Source organism: Artibeus jamaicensis, unplaced genomic scaffold (genome assembly GCF_021234435.1).
Source record: "Artibeus jamaicensis isolate MK-2021 breed Jamaican fruit bat unplaced genomic scaffold, CSHL_Jam_final scaffold_474, whole genome shotgun sequence".
Lineage (NCBI taxonomy): Eukaryota > Metazoa > Chordata > Mammalia > Chiroptera > Phyllostomidae > Artibeus > Artibeus jamaicensis.
Genome location: NW_026522046.1, coordinates 27997828 through 28021646, shown reverse-complemented (window position 1 = coordinate 28021646; position 23819 = coordinate 27997828). Strand labels below are relative to the sequence as shown.

General features: G+C 41.9%; 1 protein-coding gene and 1 pseudogene across 1 annotated transcript in view; both read right to left on the bottom strand.

Annotated features, from left to right (window-relative positions):
- Positions 1-23819, bottom strand: part of PLCH1 (phospholipase C eta 1) — a 188051-nt gene that overhangs the window by 154858 nt on the left and 9374 nt on the right. The window contains exon 2 of the mRNA XM_053658053.1: positions 7134-7252. Within this exon, the coding sequence (XP_053514028.1) occupies positions 7134-7212 (79 nt within the window). The 5' untranslated portion in view covers positions 7213-7252. The remainder of the gene's footprint in view (positions 1-7133; positions 7253-23819) is intronic.
- On the bottom strand, positions 21585-21747 carry LOC119041257 (uncharacterized; annotated as a pseudogene).

Here is a 23819-nt window from a genome sequence, read left to right as displayed (position 1 = left end):
AGAACCCTAAATCCACTCATGGAATTTCATCTGCCCATCAATCTGTGCATAATGTAGGCATAGACTAGGAGAAGATAACTGGGGAAATAAGGGAGCAGAGAAAATTAATTATAATTACACAGCTTAACAAAGGCCTAAATTTGTAACATAGGTCTAATGAGAAATAATTGTCATAAGTAACCACTTAAAATGTGAGAAGTCTGCAAATCTGAAAAAAAAGTTGACTATTTCTTAGACATTTTTCTAATTTATTAATTGTAAAATTGGTATTTTCAAGGAAAAAGGAATAAATCATTAAGAATTTTCTGCTTAGCTGGACTCCCAATGGCCACAGGTTTAAGAGAAAGAATTCAAGAGTTGATGGCAAAGGCCAGCCAAGACTCTCCCTGAACACAACAGGCTTGTCTCAGACAACTAAAACCAAAGCGTCAAAGACTGAATGTTGTTACTTCTCATACACCGGGGCTTCCAGGTATCCAAATCTTCAATTTGCTATTTTCCTATGCATCACGCAAAGTCTGAATAATCTCAACACAGAAATCATGACATACCCAGCAAAATCTTCCAATCAAATCAGACTCCCAGTGGAAAAAAGAGGCTGAGGCATCTCAATGTGGGTTTCTGTACATCTAGCATGTTGTCTGGTTCTGATCAAATCCAGCTACACAGCCTTTCAGCAAGCAAGCACAACGAAGAACACCAACACCAGTGCCTTTGAGGAAATGAAGTCACCCAAGCCAAATGTTCATGGACCAGGCCCAGCCTGCAGTGACTCTACAAAGGTCAAGTAGAATGGTCAGAGGGAAGGGGAAGTGGGATTCCATCCATTCAAAATCCCATTACCTGAGCCCCTACTACCTATTCAGAGAGGTGCCTGGATTGGCAGAGATGGCCCCACCCCAGAGACAAGCAAGGGGAAGAGCTACAAAAAGAAAGATTCAGAGGTTTCTTATGGCAGATGTTTCTGGGAGCAGTCCCTGTAGCAGTGTGAAAGAGACTGTAGTTAATAAATTTTGGGAAGAGAAAGAGGACAACATCATACTCCATCCCAGCCTCTGCAGCCCATAACAGTCTGCACAGCTCAATGGGAAGAAACATGGAGATGAGAGAAAGGGCTGGGCCCAGACAGTTGCTGAAGTATCCTCAGGGCGAAGGAAGCCATGCCTCGGCCAGAGGGGAATTAGGAATAGACAATGAGTGGGGCTGCAGAGAGAGAGAGAGAGAGAGAGAGCGCGCAAGCAAGCGAGGTGGGTCTGGCCTTAAGAGCCCTTCTGACAGAGGAGACCAAAGTGTTTCTCTCTCCCTTACATACGTACACACACACACACACACACACACACACAAATGTCAGTCCCAGCTATTGATGTCTTCATGGTGAGAGAACTCATGAGCATCCTACATACACACACACATACATACCCCCCTCCCTTCCTAAAGGAAAATGTAACTTTTTGCCAATACAGAGCTAACTACAAACTATAATTAAGTGGGAACCTTGCCTCCTCTTCCTCCCCACCTTCAGCCTTTCCTTCCCACATCCGGGCCTGCAGGACCCTCCCATTGACCACACCCCCACCCATGTTGCTGTTAGAAGGGAAATTTGGAACCTGGCAAAACCCTCATTTTAGAGAAAGGGAAACGAAGGGTCTCCTAGGTGACAAAGGCTACATGAGTTAGTAATAAAACCGGAAACCAACTAGTCTCCGGGATCCCGCTCCACCCTCCTTTCCTTTACAAACCGGCAGGCCAATTTCTGTCCTCGCTTCACTGACTAGTCCTCTGGCCTTGAAGGGGAGGCTGAATTAAAAAGAAATTTACTTAATTAAACTAAATTACTTTTATTTGAAGGTTGCTGTAAGGCAAAGTAATAGCCCATATGAGGCACTTTTTGAAAAGAAATACTACATAAATGTTTATTTAATAAGAGAACTATGTTTAATTTTATCCCTAGATAGTAAAAGACATTCATAGTTCTTTTTATACACAGTTATTAGTATTTATTTTATGCTGAATTTATAAGTTCTGGCTTTTTTGCTTCTGGGATAGCTTTTCCTTCAGTGCAACTTCCTCTTCTGGTTTAGGAACAGTCTGCCCTTGTCCAGAAAGGGTCATCTCAGTGTGGCAGGGAGAGCTCATGTAGGGGTTAATTTGCCCCCAAACTCTGTGAATTCTATGCCTCCTCTTGGGAGCTGTGTTCACCAGGATGTGATCAATGACCAGAGAACCTACATAGAAACCCTCAAGTTCAGCAGTACTCTCCTCATTTTTAAGCAGGTGCAGCAGAAGTCAGCACTATTTTTAAGCCACTGACTCCGTGTCCAGCCCCGCCTACCAAGTCCACCACTGTAACGAGGGAAAGGCACACGATGCTTCTATAAAGTGACATCCTTCAGACACGGGGCAGCTTCTCAGACATGCACGCCCCTGATGGCCTGGGAAGCTTCAGGAGTGTTCTTAAAGTGAATGCGAAGATCTCAGCACCTTGATTTGCATGATTTTGTGGGGTTTGCTGGGTCAAGTGAACAGCCAACTCTTTTCGGAGGTCATCTCTGGCCACTTTCAGTATGAGCAAGACACTCATGATTCAATTCAAAATATTTCTAGCCTAGATTTGTGACAGTCATTCAGAAACATTGGCATGTTAAGGAACAACAAGGCCAAAATGGAGTCACTTGTGTTAGGCCCATGTTAGCAAACAAGATTTAATGCCTAACCTAACTGCAGTTACAACTTTCCTCAGGAATGTAATCTTAACCAGTCAGCCTGGAATTTCTGGGTCAACACCAATGAGGTAATCCTCCTAACAAAACTTCTTGTCCCCAAAGATAGGTGACTGTGCCCAAAATAACCTGTTTTATTTATAAAAAGAGAGGGTGTCCCACCCCCTCTCTTCCTTTAAAAATCTTTCCCTTTCTACAGCCCTCTGGAGTACCTTTCTATTTGCTAGATGGGATGCAGCCCAATTCATGAATTGATCAATGAAACCAATTAGCCCTCGGTGGTGTTCCTCAGTGGATTGAGTGCGTGATGGGAACCAAAGGGTCACCAGTTCAACTCCCAGTCAGGGCACATGCCTGGGTTGTGGGCCAGGTCCTCAGTTGGGGGCATGCAAGAGGCAAGCATACACTGATGTTTCTATCCCTCTTTCTCCATCCTTTCCCCTCTCTCTAAAAATAAATAAAATCGTTTTTAAAAGCCAATTATATCTTTGAAATTTACACAACTGAATTTTTACATAACACCTATAACAACTTGATAGCAAAAGAAATAAATTTCAATATAGTAAGTTGGGATAATACCACAATAACTTATAGGAAAACAATTAATCATTTTTCCAACATCACAATTTTAACTAGCAATGCCTACAAATTAAAAAATTAAGTCACCTCCAAGTATATTCTATTAAGGAACTTAGATGTTTGGAAAAGCTTATGTACACAAGAAATTGTATATATTAATTAAAAAACAAACTGATTATTGGGTTAAAAACCTGTGTCCCAGGTCAGAAAATGCTGCAGTTGACAGCAACCATGAGAAACACCTGAGGGTGTAGGTGATTTTTTAAAAACACTTTGATGACTGTATAAGCCATTGAAATGTTCATGCTACAGCAATCATTCTTTGCCCATTTTTTCTCTACTTCAAACATAACAAGAAAATAAAAGCCAAGCAGAGAAAAACTCCAGTGATTGGCCTCTTCGACAGGTACCTAATCCCTTTGGATTCGATAGATCACCTAAAAATCTGGGCAAAGGGCAGACAGGTGGAAAATAGAAAAACAATTTTCCATAATTCTGAGGAGGGTTCCTCTCATCACTGAACACAGAACTAGGTCAACCCAACCAGTTCATTTCTGGGGGGCAGCATCCACCGTTTCCTAACCTTCACAGATACCACATTTCTACAACAGGATTACCGCAAAGACGAAATCGATACAAGACCGAATGGAATCTATGAAGTGTTTCTCTTCAGGCTGTGAGATCGCGGGTAATTTTCTAAATTGTTTCCAACAAGAACCATACTTGCTTTATACTCATAAAATAAGTCCATGAATTCGCTTCATGAACTATGAACTGTATACATGAGTCGCATTTTTATTGTTACTTTTATTGATCATTTTAGCCTACATAATAGCCCTCACTTTTATGTAGTTCTCTTCTAGGAATTCCACTTAAGTCTGTACGTAAAAGTCTGGCATGATTTGTACATCCAAGTCTGTATATTCTACAAGTCTATTATCTCACAGAGGATATGGTTGTTTCCTGTTTATAATGGGCAGTTTTGTTTCTTTTTGATTGATTTGGTAATGTAAGGATTGATTTGGTAATATCAGCAGACAGAGAGGCCAAGGTAATCTGCAAAAAGCATCCAAATGCTCATCCTATGCTCCAGAAGTCCCTCTAAAACAAATCTGACACTTCTGACTCAACATATCCTGTCTTTTTCCCCTCTTGGAAATGTTCTGAAATCCTCTACAAAGATATGATCACTAGAGCTCTCTTGGCTTAAAACATACCAAGAACCCTTACAACACTCCATTAAGTTAAATAAGTTCCTAGCTTAACAATGTTAGTTTTCTGCAGAGGTGAAGAGCAGAGGCATCATTCTTTCCTGAATCACATAAAGAAGTTTGTATCCTTAGGTACAAAAATCCAAAATCATAGTTTACACTATCAGAAATACTTAAAGCTACTGCTTTATTTTAAATGAATAGAATTTTAATTCTATTGGACTGTTTTAATATTGAGCAGATATACAATCTCTACATCCTTTCGAAAAAAAGGAATTCTTGCACGTAAGTATTCTTGCACTGTTCAGATTTTAAGCATTCTACTGCCCTCTGGTGTATCTCATGTTTAGTGAAAAGGTAGCTCACAAAGTAGCAGTAATTCTTATTCTCAGAACTATTTCAAGGAAATGTCAGAAAGTAAAACTCAAAAGAACCTCAAAATTTATCAACACCAGCACACTCGCTTCATAGAGGAATGAACTGAGATCCTAGAGGATTGTAAGCCCCTCAAATCAAGCTCACACACTGAAAGCTAATAGCAAAGCAAATCTGGTTGAAGAGAACTCAAACCTCTCAGAGTGCTCATTTCTCTACTGAAACGGAGGTGACAGCGTGGCAGACACAGCGGGGTTTGGGGGTTACGCAGAACACAGTTTGAATTTCAGAACTCCACCTCACAATCTCACCCACGCCTCCATTTTCCCCATCCATAAACTGGGAAGAATAATACTATGCAAGGTAGTGAGATACTTCAATGTGACAATGATCATCAAGCCCTCAGCATGAACATCTGCAATATGGTAACACACTAAGTGGTTATACAACTATAAAAATACACAGGAGCCCTGGCTGGTGTAGCTCAGTGGATTGAGCACGGGCCAGAGAACCAGAGGATAACGGTTCGATTCCCAGTCAGGGCACATGCCTGGGTTGCAGGCCAGTTCCCAGGAAGGGACCCACAAGAGGCAACCATACATTGATATTCCTTCCCTCTCTCCTTCCCTTCCCCTCTAAAGATAAATAAATAAAATCCTTAAAAAAATACATAGGAGCCCTGGCTGGTGTAGCTCAGTGGATTGAGCACGGGCCTGTGAAGCAAAGGGTCACTGGCTCGATTCCCAGTCAGGGCAAATGCCTGGGTTGCAGGACAGGTCCCAGCAGGGGACACATGAGAGGCAACCACACACTGATGTTTCTCTCCCACTCTTTCTCCTTCCCTTACCCACTCTCTAAAAGTAAATAAATAAAAAAAATTTAAAAAATACATAGGAAATAGTTTCTAAATCCTTATAAACTTGAGACCTCTGGACAAAGGTGTTCTAAAATAACACAGGAAGCCATTTAAATGTTAACTTCTTCAAAACTGGCACAAAATAAAACTTCACAAAATGAATCTAGTTTTTCTAATGCTTGTGTTTCTTCAATGACTGTATTTATAATTTTTTTTTACTGCAGATAAAGTTCTAAGGGAAACCACCACACAGCAAACACCGTATGTGAAAGATGGAGCAGTGAGCGGGACCCTTTGAGGAGGGTCACCTAAAAACAAAGCAGAACTCGGTACCCCAGTGCGAAGACCCAGTTTCTGTGACCCCTTTGCTGAGAGCCCTCCCTTTACAACTGCAAAGCCAAGAGCCGGCCTGGAGAGGTGGAGGCGGGCACTTTAGTTCTGGCCTTGCTAATAATTAGCTACATCAGCGTGGGCTGGTTGTCTCATCTCTGCTTCCCTTTCCTGACCTGCAAAATAAAACCACCCTCTACCTAGTAAAATCCTATAGTATGGCAGTATAAAGAATGTGGAAAAACAGTGTAAACTCTCAAAGTGCTTTAATGAAGTAATGTTAAATTTGTTATCGTAAACTTACTTTAAACTAATAAAAACACTGTCACTAAACTGGGGAAGAAAAACCAAACAAAGTTGAAGGCATCTCAGACCACAGGAGTCCGTCAAACAGTGCTCTGCTCCCTTTGCAATCCCTCCTTTCCTGCTACAACTCCACCATCTTTTGGTGGGCGTTACTCCAAAACTTCCGGCAACACATAAATCCTTGACGCTTAAATAAATTTCACTCAAGGGCACGCTGATAGCAGTATTGACAGAGCTTATCCCTGACTGTATACCACAAAATAAACATGCCAGAGCAGGGTAAAGGCAATCGCTCTCAGTGTGCCATGAAAATGACAAATGCTGGCTGCTCTGTGACTTACAGCTGCGGCAATTCACCCCGATAGTGATGGTCAAGTGCTGTGAGCCACTCTATTCTGGTTTTATATGTGGCCCGAGAGGAGACACACACTGTGCTGGTAATAAGCACTGATGGATGACCCACGGATTTCAGACATCAGAAAGGGGCGTTATACTGGAGCTGACGGTGTAGTAGATGAGATGAGGCACCAATATAAACTCACTCGTAAGGTGGAAAGTGATAGCACCATGCTGGTCGTTAGGCTGCGGCGCACTGCTTACAACTGTGGGTTCTCGGCAACTACCCATCAGCAAGCTAACTCGAGCTCTGGGTGCCACCCAACAGTCATACCACACTTGCGCCCAGAGTGCTGGAATGAAAGTGCTGTCAGAAACGAAATAAAAGCCCCATCTACATAAGTACAAAAGGCAGCTCACCGTGAAACACGCTGTTGTCCACCAGAAAATGCCTGCGGTACTGCACACAGTTCCTTTTCTCCAAGTTCCAGTAACTCATTGTCAGAAGATTTCTGGCACAGCATCAAAACCAAATTGCCCTGTCAAGACAAACAGTGAGAGAACGATGAAGAAAATGACAGCCACATGCTCACACTGGTCATGTAATGCCATTAGTTCCCAGGCATTTCGGGCAACCCAGGCAGTGTACAACTTCTCCATGCACAGAGCTGGAATCCCCCAGGTGGTACAAGTTTCTCACAAGTCTTCCCCAGGGGTGGAATGTCACTTAACATACAGCTGCCATCTACACTGAAAGTAAACCTAACAGGAAACACATTTCAGGACTGGTTTATGCGCTCCAGGCCTCAGCCACATTGAGACAGGACCCAAACTCATCAATGCTGGTATCTTCTTAGGATGTTGCAGTAGCAGGAAGGGAAGTGACTAACAAAAGAGCAACTGTCACTCCCAGTTGCTGAATTTTCTGTTAGTGCCTACCTGCCTCTGGTGGATTATGCAACCCATGGAGATTTTAGAGACTATAATAGTGTCCATGTAGGCCTGGAGAAGCCCAGCCCAATACTAAAGCTTGCCTCCCAGCCCTGGCTCAGTGCACTGAGTACTGGTTTGCGAACAGAGAGGTCGCTGGTTTGATTCCCCATCAGGGCACATGCCTGGGATGCGGGCCAGGTCCCCCACTGGGGGAGTGCAAAAGGCAACCAACTGATGTTTCTCTCACATACCAATGTTTTTCTCCCTCTCTTATTCCCTCCTTCCCTGCTCTCTAAAAATAAATAAAGATGCCCTGTCTGGTGCGGTTCAGTGGATTGAGTGCCAGACTGAGAAGCAAAGGTCGCCAGTTCGATTCCCAGTCAGGGCACATGCCTGTGTTGCAGGCCAGGTCCCCAGTAGGGGGCACTTGAGAGGCAACCACACGTTGATGTTTCTCTCCTTTCTCCCTCCCTTCCTCTTTTTCTAAAAATAAAGAAATAAAATCTTTAAAAACTAAAAATAAATAAAACTTTTTCAAAAATAAAAATAAATAAAAGAATTTTTTAAAAGCTTGCCTCCCTCTTTGGGATTCTTTACAGGTGTCCATTTAGGACCATTTAGGACTGGAATCGGGCACAGGCCTCAGGCAGGGTGACCAACCACACGGCCTGTTCCTCATCTGGCTTGCCCTCCACAGACAGAGAAACATAAGGCTAACTAGAGCAAGGACTTGAAAAGCAGAGATCCGAACTGATGAATCAGACTCCTCCAAAAGCTGATGTGCACAACCCTGAACAAGGCCCTCTTTGTTCACAGGATTTGGCTAAAACAGCTTTTCAGAATTCCAACTTCTTTTCTGGTCACAGAATAAAGCCAGGCAAAACCAAGCAAGCCTGGCAAGTCAGAAAAACCACAGGTGGAAAACAACTTGTCATCTGTCCCATTAAAAGGATCTGGAGAGTTTTATAAAGGTACTCCAGGATGAAGCGAGCCCCTTGGTGAAAAAAATAAATAAATAATCAGAGCTTTGTCTATTCATTTAGAGAACAATTGGGGAAGGCTCCCAGAGCTTCTGCTGGAGCTTCCCCGGCTCCCTCAGGCTCATGCTTAACCCTCCCCGACGGTGATCTAATCTAACTCCAGCCTATCTTACCTTTCCTCTGGCTCCAGGTTCCTCTCAATCTCATCCCCCCCTGACTAAGTCTGGCTGTCTCCTACTCCCCCAGGCTGAAATGAGACCCAGCACACCAAGATAAAATCTCCTAGGGACCCAGGTGTAAAATGGGACAAAAAACAGAAGATTATGGAAACAACCTCGCTCACCTGCCCTTTCCTCTCTCCACCCAGTCTTGCATACCACCAAGATCTGGTCTTTAAAAAGTATGTAGGTAATAATGCAGCTACACGTGCTCATTATTTGCTTTAAAAAACTGGCAAAGTTTATCAAGTTGTTTTAAAAACTGAACGTTTCTTCTCCCTCATTTAATGTCCTTTTCCTGGAATGACCAATTTTGTTTGAGGTGTTCCATTCCAATTCTTTTGCTATGCAGTTATATATGTATATATACACACATGTGTATATGTGTTTGTATACATATATTTTATGTATACACATATTTATGTATACACATGTGTGTATACATATATTTTATATACACATATTTATATATACATATTTTATATATACACATATGTGAATGTGTGTTTGTATACATATCTTTTATATACACGTATTTTATATATACATATTTTATATATACACATATGTGTGTATACATATATTTTACATATACACATGTATGTGCAATTTTGAAGACAAAATAGTCTATTTTATAAAAGAATTTTTTCCAAGAATTGGAAATAATTTAAGAAATATCAGTAGTAACTATTTCCTACAAAGAGTGTATTTTTAACTTATATTAGAAATGGTTTATGTTCATAGAATTAGAGAAGACCCTGTCTGTATTCATGATCAGTTTTCCTCACTAACTTGATCTCATGATTTCACGTGTTATTCTTTATTTTGCATTATTTGTTCATTCTCAGTCCAAAAAGAAGGTTAGCAGAATCAGAAGAAGAAAGAACAGCCCTGGCTGGTGTGGCTCAGTGGATTGAGTACCAGCCTATGAACCAAAAGGTTGCAGGTACAATTCCGAGTTGGGGCACATGCCTGGGTTGTGGGCCAGGTCCCCAATGGGGGGCACACTACAGGCAACCACACACTGATGTTTCTCTCCCTCTTTCCCTCTCTAAAATTTAGTAAATAAAATCTTAAAACAATTTTTTAAAAGAAGAAGAAATCCTATGTATTTGTATACAGTTAGCAAAACAAATGCACATACATGTCATTAGGCTTCCTTTTAACTGGATGAAAAAAGGAGAGGAAAGGGTATTATGTTAGAGTACGTGATTCACCCCCCAGCTAGGAGAAAGTAGCAACAGGGCTTGAAATCTCATCTTCAGATTGAAAACCCCAGGATGAAGCCATGACAGGCTAGAAGGAACTAAAGTGTTTACGTAATGTGGTGGCTTTTAAATATGTCCTATAAAGCCCTGTACATCTCTCTCCCTCAAACCACAGAAGAATCTAATTTGCCTTCCTTTGACTATGGGCTGGACTCAGTAGTTCATTTCTAACAAAATCAACAAGATTGATGCTGTGAGTCTTCCAAAACTAGGTAATAGAAAGACTACAGCTTCTGACTGCCTCCCCATCTCTCTCAGGACGCTGGCCCCAAGAACCCAGCCACCGAGTAGTACGAAAGCTCAGGTGCGAGTGTTCCAGCTGACAGCCTCGGCTAGGCCCTCAGCCAACAGCCAACCACCATAGACATGTGAGTGCATAAACCTGCATAGGATTCTAAACCCAGCTTCCAAGATTTCCAGATGAGACCCCGGAGAAAGGAACAGAGACCAGCCATCCCCTCTGTGCCCAATCTGTGTGTCTGACCCACGGAAGTGAAAGATAGTAATTATTGTCCTTCTAAGACACTAAGAATGGTCTGGAAAGAAGTATTCAAAGTCATGAAAGGCAAGGACCTACACCCAAGATTACTCTCGCCAGCAAAGCTATAATTTAGAATGGAAGGGCAGATAAAATGCTTCCTAGATAAGGTCAAGTTAAAGGAGTTCATCATCACCAAGCTCTTATTATATGAAATGTTAAAGGGGCTTATCTAATAAAAAAGATAAAAAATATGAATAGTAAAATGACAACAAACACAACTATCAACAACTGAACCTAAAAAACAAAAACTAAGCAAACAGCTAGGACAAGAACAGGAATGGAGAACACATGGAGGGTTATCAGTGGGGAGGGGGAAAATGGGATAAAAGGTGCAGGGAATAAGAAGCAAGGTACAAAATACACAAGGGGAGATTAAGAATAGTATAGGAAATGGGGAAGCCAAAGAACTTATATGTACAACCCATGGACATGAACTAGGAGGAGGGGTGCTCAGGAAGGTGGGGTACAGGACAGAGGGTGATAAAAGGGAGGAAAAATGGGACAACTGTAATAGCATAACAATCAAAATATACTTTTAAGAAAGACACTAAGATCTGGGGTAATCTGTTATGTAGCAATAGATATGAATATAGGTAATGCCCTCAGATATACCCAGTGAGGGTGGGACCTTCACCTGTTTGAGGGCAGACACAGAAACCCACAGACATGTCTATAATATTGAGATAGTTGTGCACTGGTTCCACATCGATGGACCAGGTTTTCCAGCTTCCAGATCTTTTTGCTCACACTGCAATCACTCCCTTTTCTTGAGGGACTGGGTAGAATGTCACTGCCTTCCTGAAATGCCCCCAAGAATCTCTCCCTCCGGTTTACCTAACACTCCCTCATGCACTCAACTCTCATAATCCTATCTACCAATTCTGAGTACCTACTATGTGTCAGGAGCCTCGATAAGGCTTTACAGTCAGTGAGTCTCAACTTTGACTACACGGTAAAATCACTTACTCTGGGTAGCCTTCCAACCGCCACTCTCAGGCCCACCCCTGACCAATTACATCAGAATTTCTGGAGGTAGGACTTGGGCATTGGTGGGTTTTAAAGATCCAAGGTGATTCCAAAGTGCAGCCAAAGCTGAAACACCTTTCACACACATTAGCTCTCTCCAGTGCTTAAAGAAACTCTCCTGGGCGGGTGTTTTTAGAAAGAGGATGCTAAGAGGAAGTAAGTGGTTGAGCAAAAGCACCACTTACTGGTACATGAGTAATTTAACCTTATGGCCTCCGGGCTGTATGCGCCCTTATTTTCACTGATTACCTGCTTGTCTTATCTCCTCTGGCATCTGTGTGCTGCTAAAAGGTAAAAGCAGGCAGTGAGCTGTCCTGAGGGACCTGAGGGCCAGGCACACCTGTCAGGTTATCAGTAACCCCAGTGAGGCCTTCACCACAAAGCCCCATTTCCTGGATTCCTGCTTACTGGAGACTGAAGGAAGGAAGCACTCACTCTGGCCTCCAGAATCAGAGCCAGTGATTTCAAAATTCAGAGATGATGGAGCTGGAGATGGTGAGTGGAGTTAGTATGACTGGGGCAGGGGAAGAGAAAGCTGCGTAAAAAAACCAGTTTTGCATTCCGCCAGATTTAGATGAGCTAGGAACCCAGTGCTCACTAAGAGGAAGGGACCTTAGAAACCCGCAGTCAAACCTCTCATAGTGTCGCCAGGAGGACACGGAGGCCTGGAAGTGTGGGTAACTTGTGAGAGAGCACAGTTAGCTACTGGAAAAGGCTAGCAGGAAACCCACCTCGACAGCCCCAAAGCAGGGTTCTCACAAGTGTTTCATGGTCCTATTTGTGTGAACACAATGGGCAAGATATCCATCAAAATATACTCTCAGTGATCTTTCAGAGAATAACAATTTAGATTACATTAAAAATGTACTTCCAGTCCTGGCTGGTGTGGCTAGGTGGTTAAGTGCCAGCCTGCAAATCAAAGGGTCGCCAGTTCGATTCCCAGTCAGGGAACATGCCTGGGTTGTGGGCCAGGTCCCCAGTAGTGGGTGTGTGAGAGGCAACCACACATTGATGTTTCTCTCCCTCCCTTCCCCTCTCTAAAAAATAAATAAGAATCTTCTTTAAAAATTTACTTCCATTGCACCTTGTATTCAATTTGAAATTATTTGGTCAATATTCAGGCAAAAAAAGCAAAGATGTTTAAAACTAATTTTAACTTTCTTTTGGGCTCACAAAATGCTTACTGCGCCTCCTAAGAGGTCTACGTAGTATCAGATTCCACTGTTTTGTGGTTTACTTTCTTCACTTAGAACTTACTAATATGTTGACACTCTTGTCACATCGATAAATGCACTTCTACAGAATAAGTGCAACTTGAAAAAGAAATTGTAGCCAACTTTGCTCAAAGAATGCACACTCCCAAAACCCTAAGGCAGCAAGAAACAGAAGGAGCAACGTCAGTATGCAGAGATTCATGCAGATGAACTAAAAAAAATGTTTAAGGTTTAAATGTCCATAAGCTCATGTTATAATTGATTAGTAACTTCTATAATCACTCTACATTTCTAATTTTTGCCACATTTACCTGAAGGTACATGCTTAAAATTGCTAATGCCAAATTATATGACAGTCAAAAAGCTGTAGCAGTAGACACCACCAATAAAAAAATGAGAAATTCTAGGAAGACACCTTAAACTAAGAAAAGCAGGGCCCTGGCTGGTGTGGCTCACCGGATTGGGTGCCAACCTGCGAACCAAAAGGGCTCTGATTTGACTCCCAGTCAGGGCACCTGCCTGGGTTGCAGGCCAGGTCCCCAGGTGGAGAGTGTGTGAGAGATGATTTTTCTCTCCCTGTTTCTCCTTCCATTCCCCTAGTGCGAGGAAAGAAGAAAGGAAGGAAAGCAGCTAATATAGAAAGAAAGAAACGCAGGAAATATCTTGAGTACTAAACATTTGTCAATGCTTTTGAAACTCTACAAAGGAAAAAGAAATCCTCTACACCAACACTCATGTGCTTTTAACTAGAGCCCCCTAAGGAAAAGCTCACAGTGGCAGGCATCCGCTGGTTGCCTTCTCCCACTTTCTGTCGGTGAGGTCCAGGCGGTGTCAGCTTCAGACCGATTCAGGTGAGCATGTGGCTTCGGCCTGACAAATCAGAGACCTGCATCGTCCACTGCACGGGAGGGGCACGTGGCTCATTCCTGACCCCTGAGAGTCAGGCAGGAATTTCTGTTCGAACTGCTGTAGAAACTTCCTTTTGTGTTGGACTTGAAGTTGTGAGGCCGTGTGTTTGTGAAGCCTCAAAATCTAGATTTCCTGGCAGCCGAGGGAAAACCTGTGTGAACTGAATCCAGTCCGGAGGAGTGGCTATCACTTCAGTGACACCTGGCACTAGAACTACGGCTGCAGTTAACTGAATCAATGCATTTCCCCGTTTAAATTTTGTTCAGTTTTGTTTAAGCAGCACTGTGTTGGGTTCTCCATCACTTGCAACCGAAGAGTCCTAACTGATGAAATGCGTCAGCAGAAACAAGTGTAAAGGAACCCATCGGGCAGTCAGTCATGAGCTCTCCATTCCGATTTCAATCTAACAACTGATTCACTGGGGAATCTTGGGAGGCTTTTTATTAAGTGGTCCTCTGAGAGTTTCAAAACAAGCCTGTGAAGTTGCTTGGGCTTTCCCTGGGGATATGTTGCATTCAAGTCCTTTGTTGTGGTAGCAAAGGATTCCTTCACATCCTCTGAAGGTACTTAAGCAGAATAAATCCTGAAATATCATCTTCATCTTCACTGTTTTCACACAAGAGACAAATCTATATCACTGCTTTAACAGGAGTTCCATGAAAGGCTACAAATCTGTTCAAGTCACTTAAATGACTGAATGAAAGACCAACTCGATGGAAATTGGAATTCTAACTCTAATGAAAAAAAAAGAAATATGCAAACATATATATATATATATATATATATATTTTTTTTTTTTTTAATGCTTGTTTCCAGAATTTACGAATAAACGAGGACGAAGGAATAGGGCAGGGGTGGGAGGGGCAGAGGGAGGTGAAGGAGGGGTGGAGCTGCGGCAGCAATGCACCAGATGGGAGCCGGGAATGAGAACAGGAGGACCCGGGGGAGGGAAAACTGATTCGTAGGAGAAGTCAGGCCTGGAGGCTCGGAGCCTACTCCGGAGGGCGACTTCCTCCCGACCCTGACTGCTCCCCTTGTTCTCTGGGAACCAGTTCGCCAGGTGGGAAAAAGAAGGGAACCCAGTCATCCAAATAGCAGAAAAAAACCCCTAGGGCAGGAGGGTCCAAATACATATATTAAAGTAGAGGAATTTAAACCGTTCAATATGTGCTCACTCCCATCTCCACCTCTATATCTACCACAGGAACCAGGACAACCACGCATTCTCCTCGAGCGCCTCTTCCAAAAAAAATCGACACTCCCATTCCCTTACCTTCTTTCTTAATAATAATATGTTATTTGCAGATCACTCTATGGCTTATACAATATCTTCATTTGTATCTTGTTTTTTTAACATGACCCTTACAATAACCCTAAGAGTAAGGCATTATTAAACGTGAGTTCAAAGAGGCTAATAGGAAACAGTAGGTTGCAAACCCAAGTTTTCTGACCACAAATCCACGTCCCCAGCCCAGGGCCACACTCTGTCCGGCAGTGTTTCCTCCTGACACTCTGCTTCCCTACGAAAAGGGCCCAGTATTATTTCTCAAGACTAATTCTTTCCTGCCTCCGCCACTCAATCCGACTCCACCACGGGCCAACGAAGAACAGACAGTAAAGACAGGAGGATCTGAGTAAATGAAATGTTCCTTACTTAGAAATACACCACTTATCCCTCCAGCCAGGAGCTGTTGGAGTATCCAGGTTGGAGGGGATCAGAGCAAAGCGTTGGTCCTTGGACTATCAAACAGCGGAAGGCTTCTTTGCAATGAAGTTTGACTGAGCTACTTGCATCAAGTTCAGAAACAGCCAGGCCAAGTTTTCTAGCCACACATCATTTCAGGAGCTCATGTGTTCTCCATATTGCCAACAACAGGAAAGAAGGCTATAGCCATAAATTGAAACATAATGTATATACTCACCCTCTTTTTTTTTAATATTTTATTTATTTACCTTTTAGAGGGGAAGGGAAGGAGAGAGGGAGAGAAACATCAATGTATGGTTGCCTTTTGTGCGTCCCCTGCTGGGAGCTGGCCTGCAACCCAGGAATATGCCCTGACTGGGAATCGAACCTCGATTGTCTGGTTCGCAGGCCCGTGCTCAATCCACTGAGCTACACCAGCCAGGGCCTCACCCTCTTTTTGGAAAAAGAATAACTAGCTCATGGGGTGTAGTAAGGCACCGGGGACCATGGGAAAATGCCTGACTGGGAGTCAAGAGGCCGGATTGGCAGCCCAGTCCTCCTTCTAACTAAAGGGTGTCAGGTGAACCTCCTCACTCCCCTGTGCTTTAGCTGCCTCATCTGTGTAACCAAAAAATGTGGCAGTGAATGAGGTGGTCTCTCAGAGCCCCCAACCTTAATATTCCACATTGCATTAACAGGTATTATGGAAAAACCCTCCCTAATATGCCAATCTGTTCACCTTTAACTGTAAACTAATGTAGACCTGACAAACCAGTTAACTCCCATGAGTAGTATAACATTTAACTTATGTGAGGTGCTGATTTCCTTCTCATTAAGCCTTGCTGAGACAAAAGACATAATTAATAGGCTCTAGCAGTAATATCTGTAAAACTTTAAGTGCTTAGAAAATTTTAAAAGTTCCCAAAATAATGTCCTGCACCTTACAGCCTCTGTACCCAGGTAACCCTTAATACTGAGATTTAAACTACAGACAATTTCCAACTTATGATGGCTTGACTTAACGATTTTCTGATTTCACGATGGTTTGAATATGATATGCACACAACCATCAATTTTTTTATTTCAGTACAATATTCCATTTATTCAGCACTTTATTAGCATATATGTATTAGATGTCTTTCCTCAACTGTTAGTGTTCTGAGCATGTTGAAAGCTAGGCTAAGATGTGATGTTCCATAGGTTAGGTATGTATTAAATGCATTTTTGACTTAAAATCTTTCCAACTTACAATGGGTAGGTCCGGACATAGCGCCATGGTAAATCAAGGAGCATCTGTAAATCCAGTTAAAAAGGTAAGATTTCAAAGAAAGCTGCTCCTTCTCTTATTTCTTCACTGATTTGAAGCCAAATCAAGAGAATTACACAGTGCAAGAATGGGGTGGGAGGGGCCAAGACGCCTCTTTCTCTGGCCCAAGTCCAGGGGAAACTGCTTCTAAAGCAGTTTAGACGCCTGGGTTAGGCACAGAAGGACCTGGTCAGAGGGGCCCCACTCCCCTCCCCAGCTGGCAAGTCACTCCCCTTCTCTTCCCACCATCACAAGTCCCCTCCTCCAAAGTCCCCTCCCTCCTTCCCCCAGGTTTCTAAGCATTGCCAAACTGGTTGTTAAAAAGCTCAGCAAACAGCCTAATTCCATAGCTAGCCCCCTCCCAGCTACGCACACAAAGGGACAGACATAAAAGGGTACTGTGTTCATTTCTCAAAGTTCACAAGAGACACCACCAAACCCCAAGGACCTGGTGCGTGCTCTCTGTAGTCATCCGATTCCAGCTTTGTGCGCGGTGGTCACAGATCTAGTCTGTATGTTGCCAATCATTTGATAATTGTTAGGATTTGCTTGATGACATAGTTTGAAGTCACTTTCTATAAATTTCTGTGTATGTCTGAAAATAATGTGCTGCGCAGTTCTGAGATGTGGTGATCTTTACATGCCTATCGGCTCCAACTTATCGACTGTGTCATTCAAGTCTTGTATGTGGTGATTCTCTTTTTCCACTTTGTCAAGAACTGAGAAGTATATTACAATCTCAGTGGGAATATATACGATTATGTTCCTCACTGTAGTGTTATCAGTTTTTGTTCTCTGTACAATGAGGCCATGTTATTGGATACATACAAGTTTTTTTATATTTCCGAACTGCAACTCTTTAACCAATATGACCCTCGTTGTCCCTAAAAAAAACATTTGGGAGGGCATTTACAGCCTATTTTGTCTCATGTCAATATTGCCAGCTCCCTTTTGTTTTTTCACTATTTATTTGTATTATTTCACTTTTAACCTTTCTGTATCCTTATACAGACTTTGTATAAGTCTGTATAGACGTGTCTTTTACAAATAGCATATGTCTGAATGTGTCTTTTTAGACGCGTCTTTTACAAATAGCATATGTCTGAATTTTCATTTTTCATCCACTCTATTGATCTTTGGTGCCTGTAGATGTATTATAATTACTGATATGTATGGATTTGTTTCTATATCTTATTTTGGGCTTGCTATCTGTCTTGCCTACTTTATACTTCTTTCCTTAGCTTCCTTTACTTCAAGACATTACTTTTCTCATTTCAGTTTTCCCCATTAGCTAGGAAGATATTCATTCTTTTAACCAATTTTAGTGACTACCTTAGAAATTTTAATATGCATGTTTCACTTATAAAAGTCTAAATTTAATCAATACCTTTAACTTCCTCCTGAACTATGCAAAAACTTTAGAAGATATTCACCAACTCCTTTTGCTTCTCCAACTATGTCATTTATTTTATCTAGTTCTCACTGAAAACATCATTATTTTATGCAGTTAATATATGCTTTAACTTATACATTTTCCCTTTCTTTGCTCTTCATTACTTCCTCTTTCTGAGACCTCTGCCTGGGAATAATTTTCTTCCTCCTGAAGTACAATTGCCTCTTGAGCAAGGCAGGAATTAGAGATGCTGACCCCCATGCAGTGGAAAATCCACTTATAACTTTGCATCTCAGGTTCAACAAACTGTAAATTGAAACCGCAATTGGGAATGCAAAATTACTGTTTGCCATCCAGGGTTGGCTGACTCCTCAGAGGTGAAATCCATGGTTAGGATGGGCAACTGCCTTTATGGAACAAAAATCCACGTGTAGTTGGACCTGCACAGTTCAAACTGATTTTACTCAAGGATGGACTGGATATCTCTTTAGTGAGGATCTGCTAGAACCAATTACCTAGGTTTTTGTAAGTCTGGAGAAGTCTTTATGCTGTCCTTGTTTTTTAAAGATTTTTTTAAATGACTCTGGCTGGTAGGGCTTAATAGATTGAGTGCAGCCTGCAAGCTGAAAAGTCACCAGTTCAATTGGCGCCCAGGGCACATGCGTGGGTTGCAGGCCAAGCCCCAAGTTGGGAGTGTGTAAGAGGCAACTGATTGATGTTTCTCTCCCTCTCTCTAAAAAGTAAATAAATAAAATCTTCATTAAAATGATTTTTTAAATGAAAATAGAATACTGAACTAACAGTTGATTTCTGACAGTGCATGCAAGATACTGTGTTTTTCAGACTATAAGATGCACTTTCCCCCCAAATCTGGGGGGGAATGGAGGTGCATCTTATCATCTGAATGTAGCTTACCTGCTCACTGTGGTGGGGGGGGTGGCCTATGTTATTTATGTTATTAAATATTTTGCTACATTTTTTGTTTCAGAAATATTTTTCCTATTTTCCTCCTCTAAAATCTAGGTGCACCTGACAGTCTGAATAATTCGGTAATATTCTACTGTCTTCTGGTTTCTTCTGTCACACTATGAGGCTCATTTGTCATGTCCTTAAGGACAAGCTGCCTCTTCTCTCTGGCCTTGCTGAAGAGTTTCTCTTTATCTCTGTGTTCTGAAATTTAGTTACAGTATGTCTATGCGCAGATTCCTTTTTGCTGATCATGATTGGGATTCATATGATTTCATGAATATGTAAAGTGATGCTTTTTATTATTGGTCCTTGAAAATTCCCTGATAGTCTTTCTCTAAATGTTGCCTCTTCCCATTTGTTTCTCTCTTCTTAATCTGAAACTATAATTAAACTTACGTTGAATCTGAATTCTCTGCTTTCCACATTGATTAACCTTTCCTTTTTTTCAAATGGTTTAATCTCATTCAAGAAAGAGAGGGGGAGGGGGAGAGAGAAGCATTGCTGGGGGAGAGAAGCACCAATAGGCCACAGCCCACATGTGCCCCCACCAGGGATCACGTGGTTTGATTCCACATCCCAGGCATGTGTCCTGGCCAGGAATCAAACTAGCGGCCTGTTGGTTACAGGACTATGTGGTCCGACCAACTGAGCCGCAGCAGCCAGAACTGATTAACCTTTCTTTTAAATTTCTCACTGTTTTGCCTCTTTGATTGCCATCTGAAAATCTTCTTCAGAGCTATCATTCAGTTGACTATTTCCTGTTCTACTTTGATAAATCTATTAAATCCATCCATTGAGTCACGTTTTTCAATCATTATATTTTTAGAGTCAAGTTCTATTTAGTTCTTTTTCATATCAGCTTAGTTAGTCATTATGGTTTCTTGTTCTCATCTTGTTTAGTAATTTTTTTTTCTACGAGATGCTCGTTTTCCTTCTAATTTTATTGGTGGAGATTTTTCAAAGTCAGGCATAAAAAGAGACTTCTCCAAAAGAGAGAAAAAAATTGTTTCTGCTCTGTACCAGGGACATTTCCAATACAGAAATTCTTGAAGTCAATTTTTTATCTTACGGTTTTCTGTTCACCTAGTTACCATGATTCCAGACCAGCATTAAAGCTGGTTTAAGATCAGAGATTCTCGGGACTAAATATTAGGCATCTGCTCAGTAGCTAGGTTTTCTTACTTGATTGTTTTTAAGATTTAGTTATTTTTAGAGAGAGAAGAACAAGGAGAGAGGGAGAGAAACAACAATTCATTGCCTCTTACAGGCCCCCAGCTGGGTACCTGGCCCACAGCCTAGGCATGTGCCCTAACTGGGAATCAAACCAGAGACCTCCAGTTCTTAGGCTGGCACTCAATTCACGGAGCCACACAAACCAGGGCAGTAGGTAGGTTTTTGATAGGTGATTTCTTGTAGCCTTCTAAGATTGGAAAGAGTAAATTATATTTTTGGTTTTGGTTTTATTCTAATTCACCCTTACACTGAGGAAAAAGCCTTTTGAAGTCCCAGCTTTATGACTAAAGGATATACACCCTTCTCAGATGTCTTACCTTGTCTCTCCTGTACCCCTAGGCCATAAAAAAACAGAAGTTCAAGTTAAACTGGTTTGGCAAATGTCCTCAAGGCAAAAGCCAGCTGCATTGCTCAGTAGACCTCTCTTCCCTTAGCTTTTGCTTAAATATTCATTACTTTCTCACTGGTTCATTGCATTTAAGAAAATGCTCGTTCTATTGCATCCGGCATTTTTACATTGTTTCAGCAGGAGTGTTGGCAACGTAAACCACACTGCTACACAGAATTCCACCCTGGAACTTCGCATGCAAAGCCACGGTGCAGTTTGACAGCCACGTCAGGACCTGTTCAAGCCCCAAAACACATTAGTTTAGTGCCCGACACTTTGAAATAACTGCTGATATTTTTTAGCGCATCTTACGTGTCTTGTTTTACTTAATCCTTACAACAGTCCCAAGGGTGAGGTCTAACTATTATCCACATTCTACAGGGAAACTGAAACACAGAGAGGTTAAATGATGACCTAAGGCCCACAGCTACCACGTAACAGTAATGGTATTTGAACTAAAAAAAAAAAAGTAACTCCAAAGGTGGCACTCAAGATCTATGTCATTTTGCTTCCTAATAAATAATGAGCATAAGAGAAAGAGAGAATGAAAGAGAGCAAGTGAGAGTGAGGATGCTGCCAAGGTACCGCAGTCAATAATGGAATCCAGACTTCCCCACCTACAGCCCACTGAACTTTCCTAGACTCGTGGCAAGATTAACATATTTCCATCACTTTCTATATATTCCTCCTTTTTAAAAGTGGGTACGCACTGCAGACTGGATTGAAAAAACAACACCCAAAGGAATGACTGGTAATTAGATTTCAAGTCTCAGCCGACATCAATCTTTAAATCTAGCCTTCGATTACATTTGAAGATTCTTTTTCCCGATGACACAGTAACAGCAGATTTTAAAAAATAATTCCTATTTCATGTACACATGTGTAGTTCAAAAAAATGTCCTTAACTGTCTTCTAAGCCAGTAATTTCTCAGCTTTTTACACTTGATCTTAGCCAAAAGGCCCAGAAGTGATTTCTAAGCATTTTAAATATTGGAAATGGAACTTAGAATAGCTCTGTACCCAATTCCTTCATAAATGAGAAAATTCAGTCTCAGAAAGCACACTTCCCAGAGAAGGGCACAGTCTCACAAGTAAACCTCTAGTCAACACCTTCTCTCCTCCCCCACTTTACAGGAGGGTAAGTAGGGAAAGTGAAATGTTGAAATTTGACAGGAAGTGTGAAAGTCGACTAAATGCATAGCTTTTAAGAAAAGTAAGTGTGCTGACTATTTCTCTACCAGGCAGTGGCCAAAAATCCATTTGCTCCTCCAAACTAAATCTTTTTGTTTTATTTATTAATTGATTTTAGAGAGAAAAGAAGGGAGAGAGAGAGAAACATGGATCTGTTGTCCACTTATTTTGGCATTCATTGGTTGCTTCTTGTATGTGCCCTGGCCTGAGATCAAAGCCACAACCTTGGTGTATCGCTCTAACCAACTGAGCTAACTGGCCAGGTCCAGACTCGATCTTTTAATCTACACTGAAAAGAATAGATTCCACTCTGAAGCTCTGCTCAAAATGGAAATTTGTGAAGTCACCATTAGTGAATAAGAGAAAAGCAAATTTCATTTATACCAAGATGCTACTTTTTTACCTGCCAAATCAGCAAGAAAAGTTTATTGACAAATGATGTGGAAAAATTGTCAGTGTAATATATTTCTGATTAGGAGTATAATTTATACAAAGTCTACATAGACCATTTTGGCAGTGTTTATCATAGTTACAAGTGTAAACACCTTTAATTTAGCAATCCCACTTCCAAAAACATATCCTTTACTGTCCTTGAACATGTGCAAAGTGGTGTGTTTGTAGAGTCATTCACTATACTGTTGTTTCCAAAAGAGCAGGAGCAATTTAATTGTCCATTACTCTGGTTAAATTGCAGTATATCCTACTGAAGTTTTTCCATAGAGTGGAAAATATGTAGCCATTTAAAACATAAAAGAACCCAGAAGAGACAACATGATATCTAAGGAGAAAAACAAACTTGAAAGACTGATTCTATTCCACTTTAAGACTTACCCTAAAGCTACAGTAATCAACAAAATGTGCTATTGGAGGAAGAACAAGCAAATAGATCATTGCAACAGAACAGAGAGCCCAAAAATGGACCCACATAAACGGAATCAACTGATCTCTGACAAAGGAGCTAAGGCAATGCCATGGAGCACAAACAGTCTTTTCAACACATGATGCTGGGACAACTGGACGCCTACATGCAAAAAGATGAACCTAGACACAGACCTTAGACTCTTCACAAAAACTTCACTCAGAATGAATCAGAGCCTAATATATAATGTGAAACTATATAACTCCTAGAAATTGACCTATAAGCTAACCAAGATGACCTTGAGGATGGCCATGACTTTGCAGATACAACAACACCAGGGGCACTATCCATGAAAGGAAGGCTTAATAAACTGGACTCATTAAAACTTAAACCTTGTCATGGCCTGTATCACTGTGCTGAGACCATCAACAGACACAAGCGGTCCTGGGATGTGTCCGCCCTCAACAGCGGCAACAAGAACCTGGAGGTGGAGCACAAGGCCTTGACCAGCAAGAGCGCACTGCCGCAGTCCAGACTGAAGACAGAGGGCTTGGACCCGTGAGCCGAAGTGAGCAAAATGAGGAAGCTGGGTGCCCAGGCCACAGGGCTGGTGCTGTAGTTGATAGAAGCTGAGCAGCTGGTGGTTGGGAAGCTCAAGAAAGACACCTACATCATGGAGAACCAAAAGGTCATCTCAGCAAAGTGACAGGAGCTGGTCACGAAGACTGACTACATCCTAGGTGCTCTGTAGTCCCTGCCAGTGGTCCTCAGGATGGCCCAACAGTGGCTTATTTTCAGAAGGCGGCATGGAGAGGGACTGGGGGTGGGGTGGGGAGTGAACATCAAGGCCGGCAAATGCTGCCATCTGTATTTTTGCAAAAGGCCTTCAAGGAACAGAAGCCAGGTCTGCCTTGGGCAACACAAGAAGCTTGTTTTTGTCTGTAAAATGTTTCTTTAAAAAAAAAAATCCTTAAATTCTAGGCAATGGCTGGCA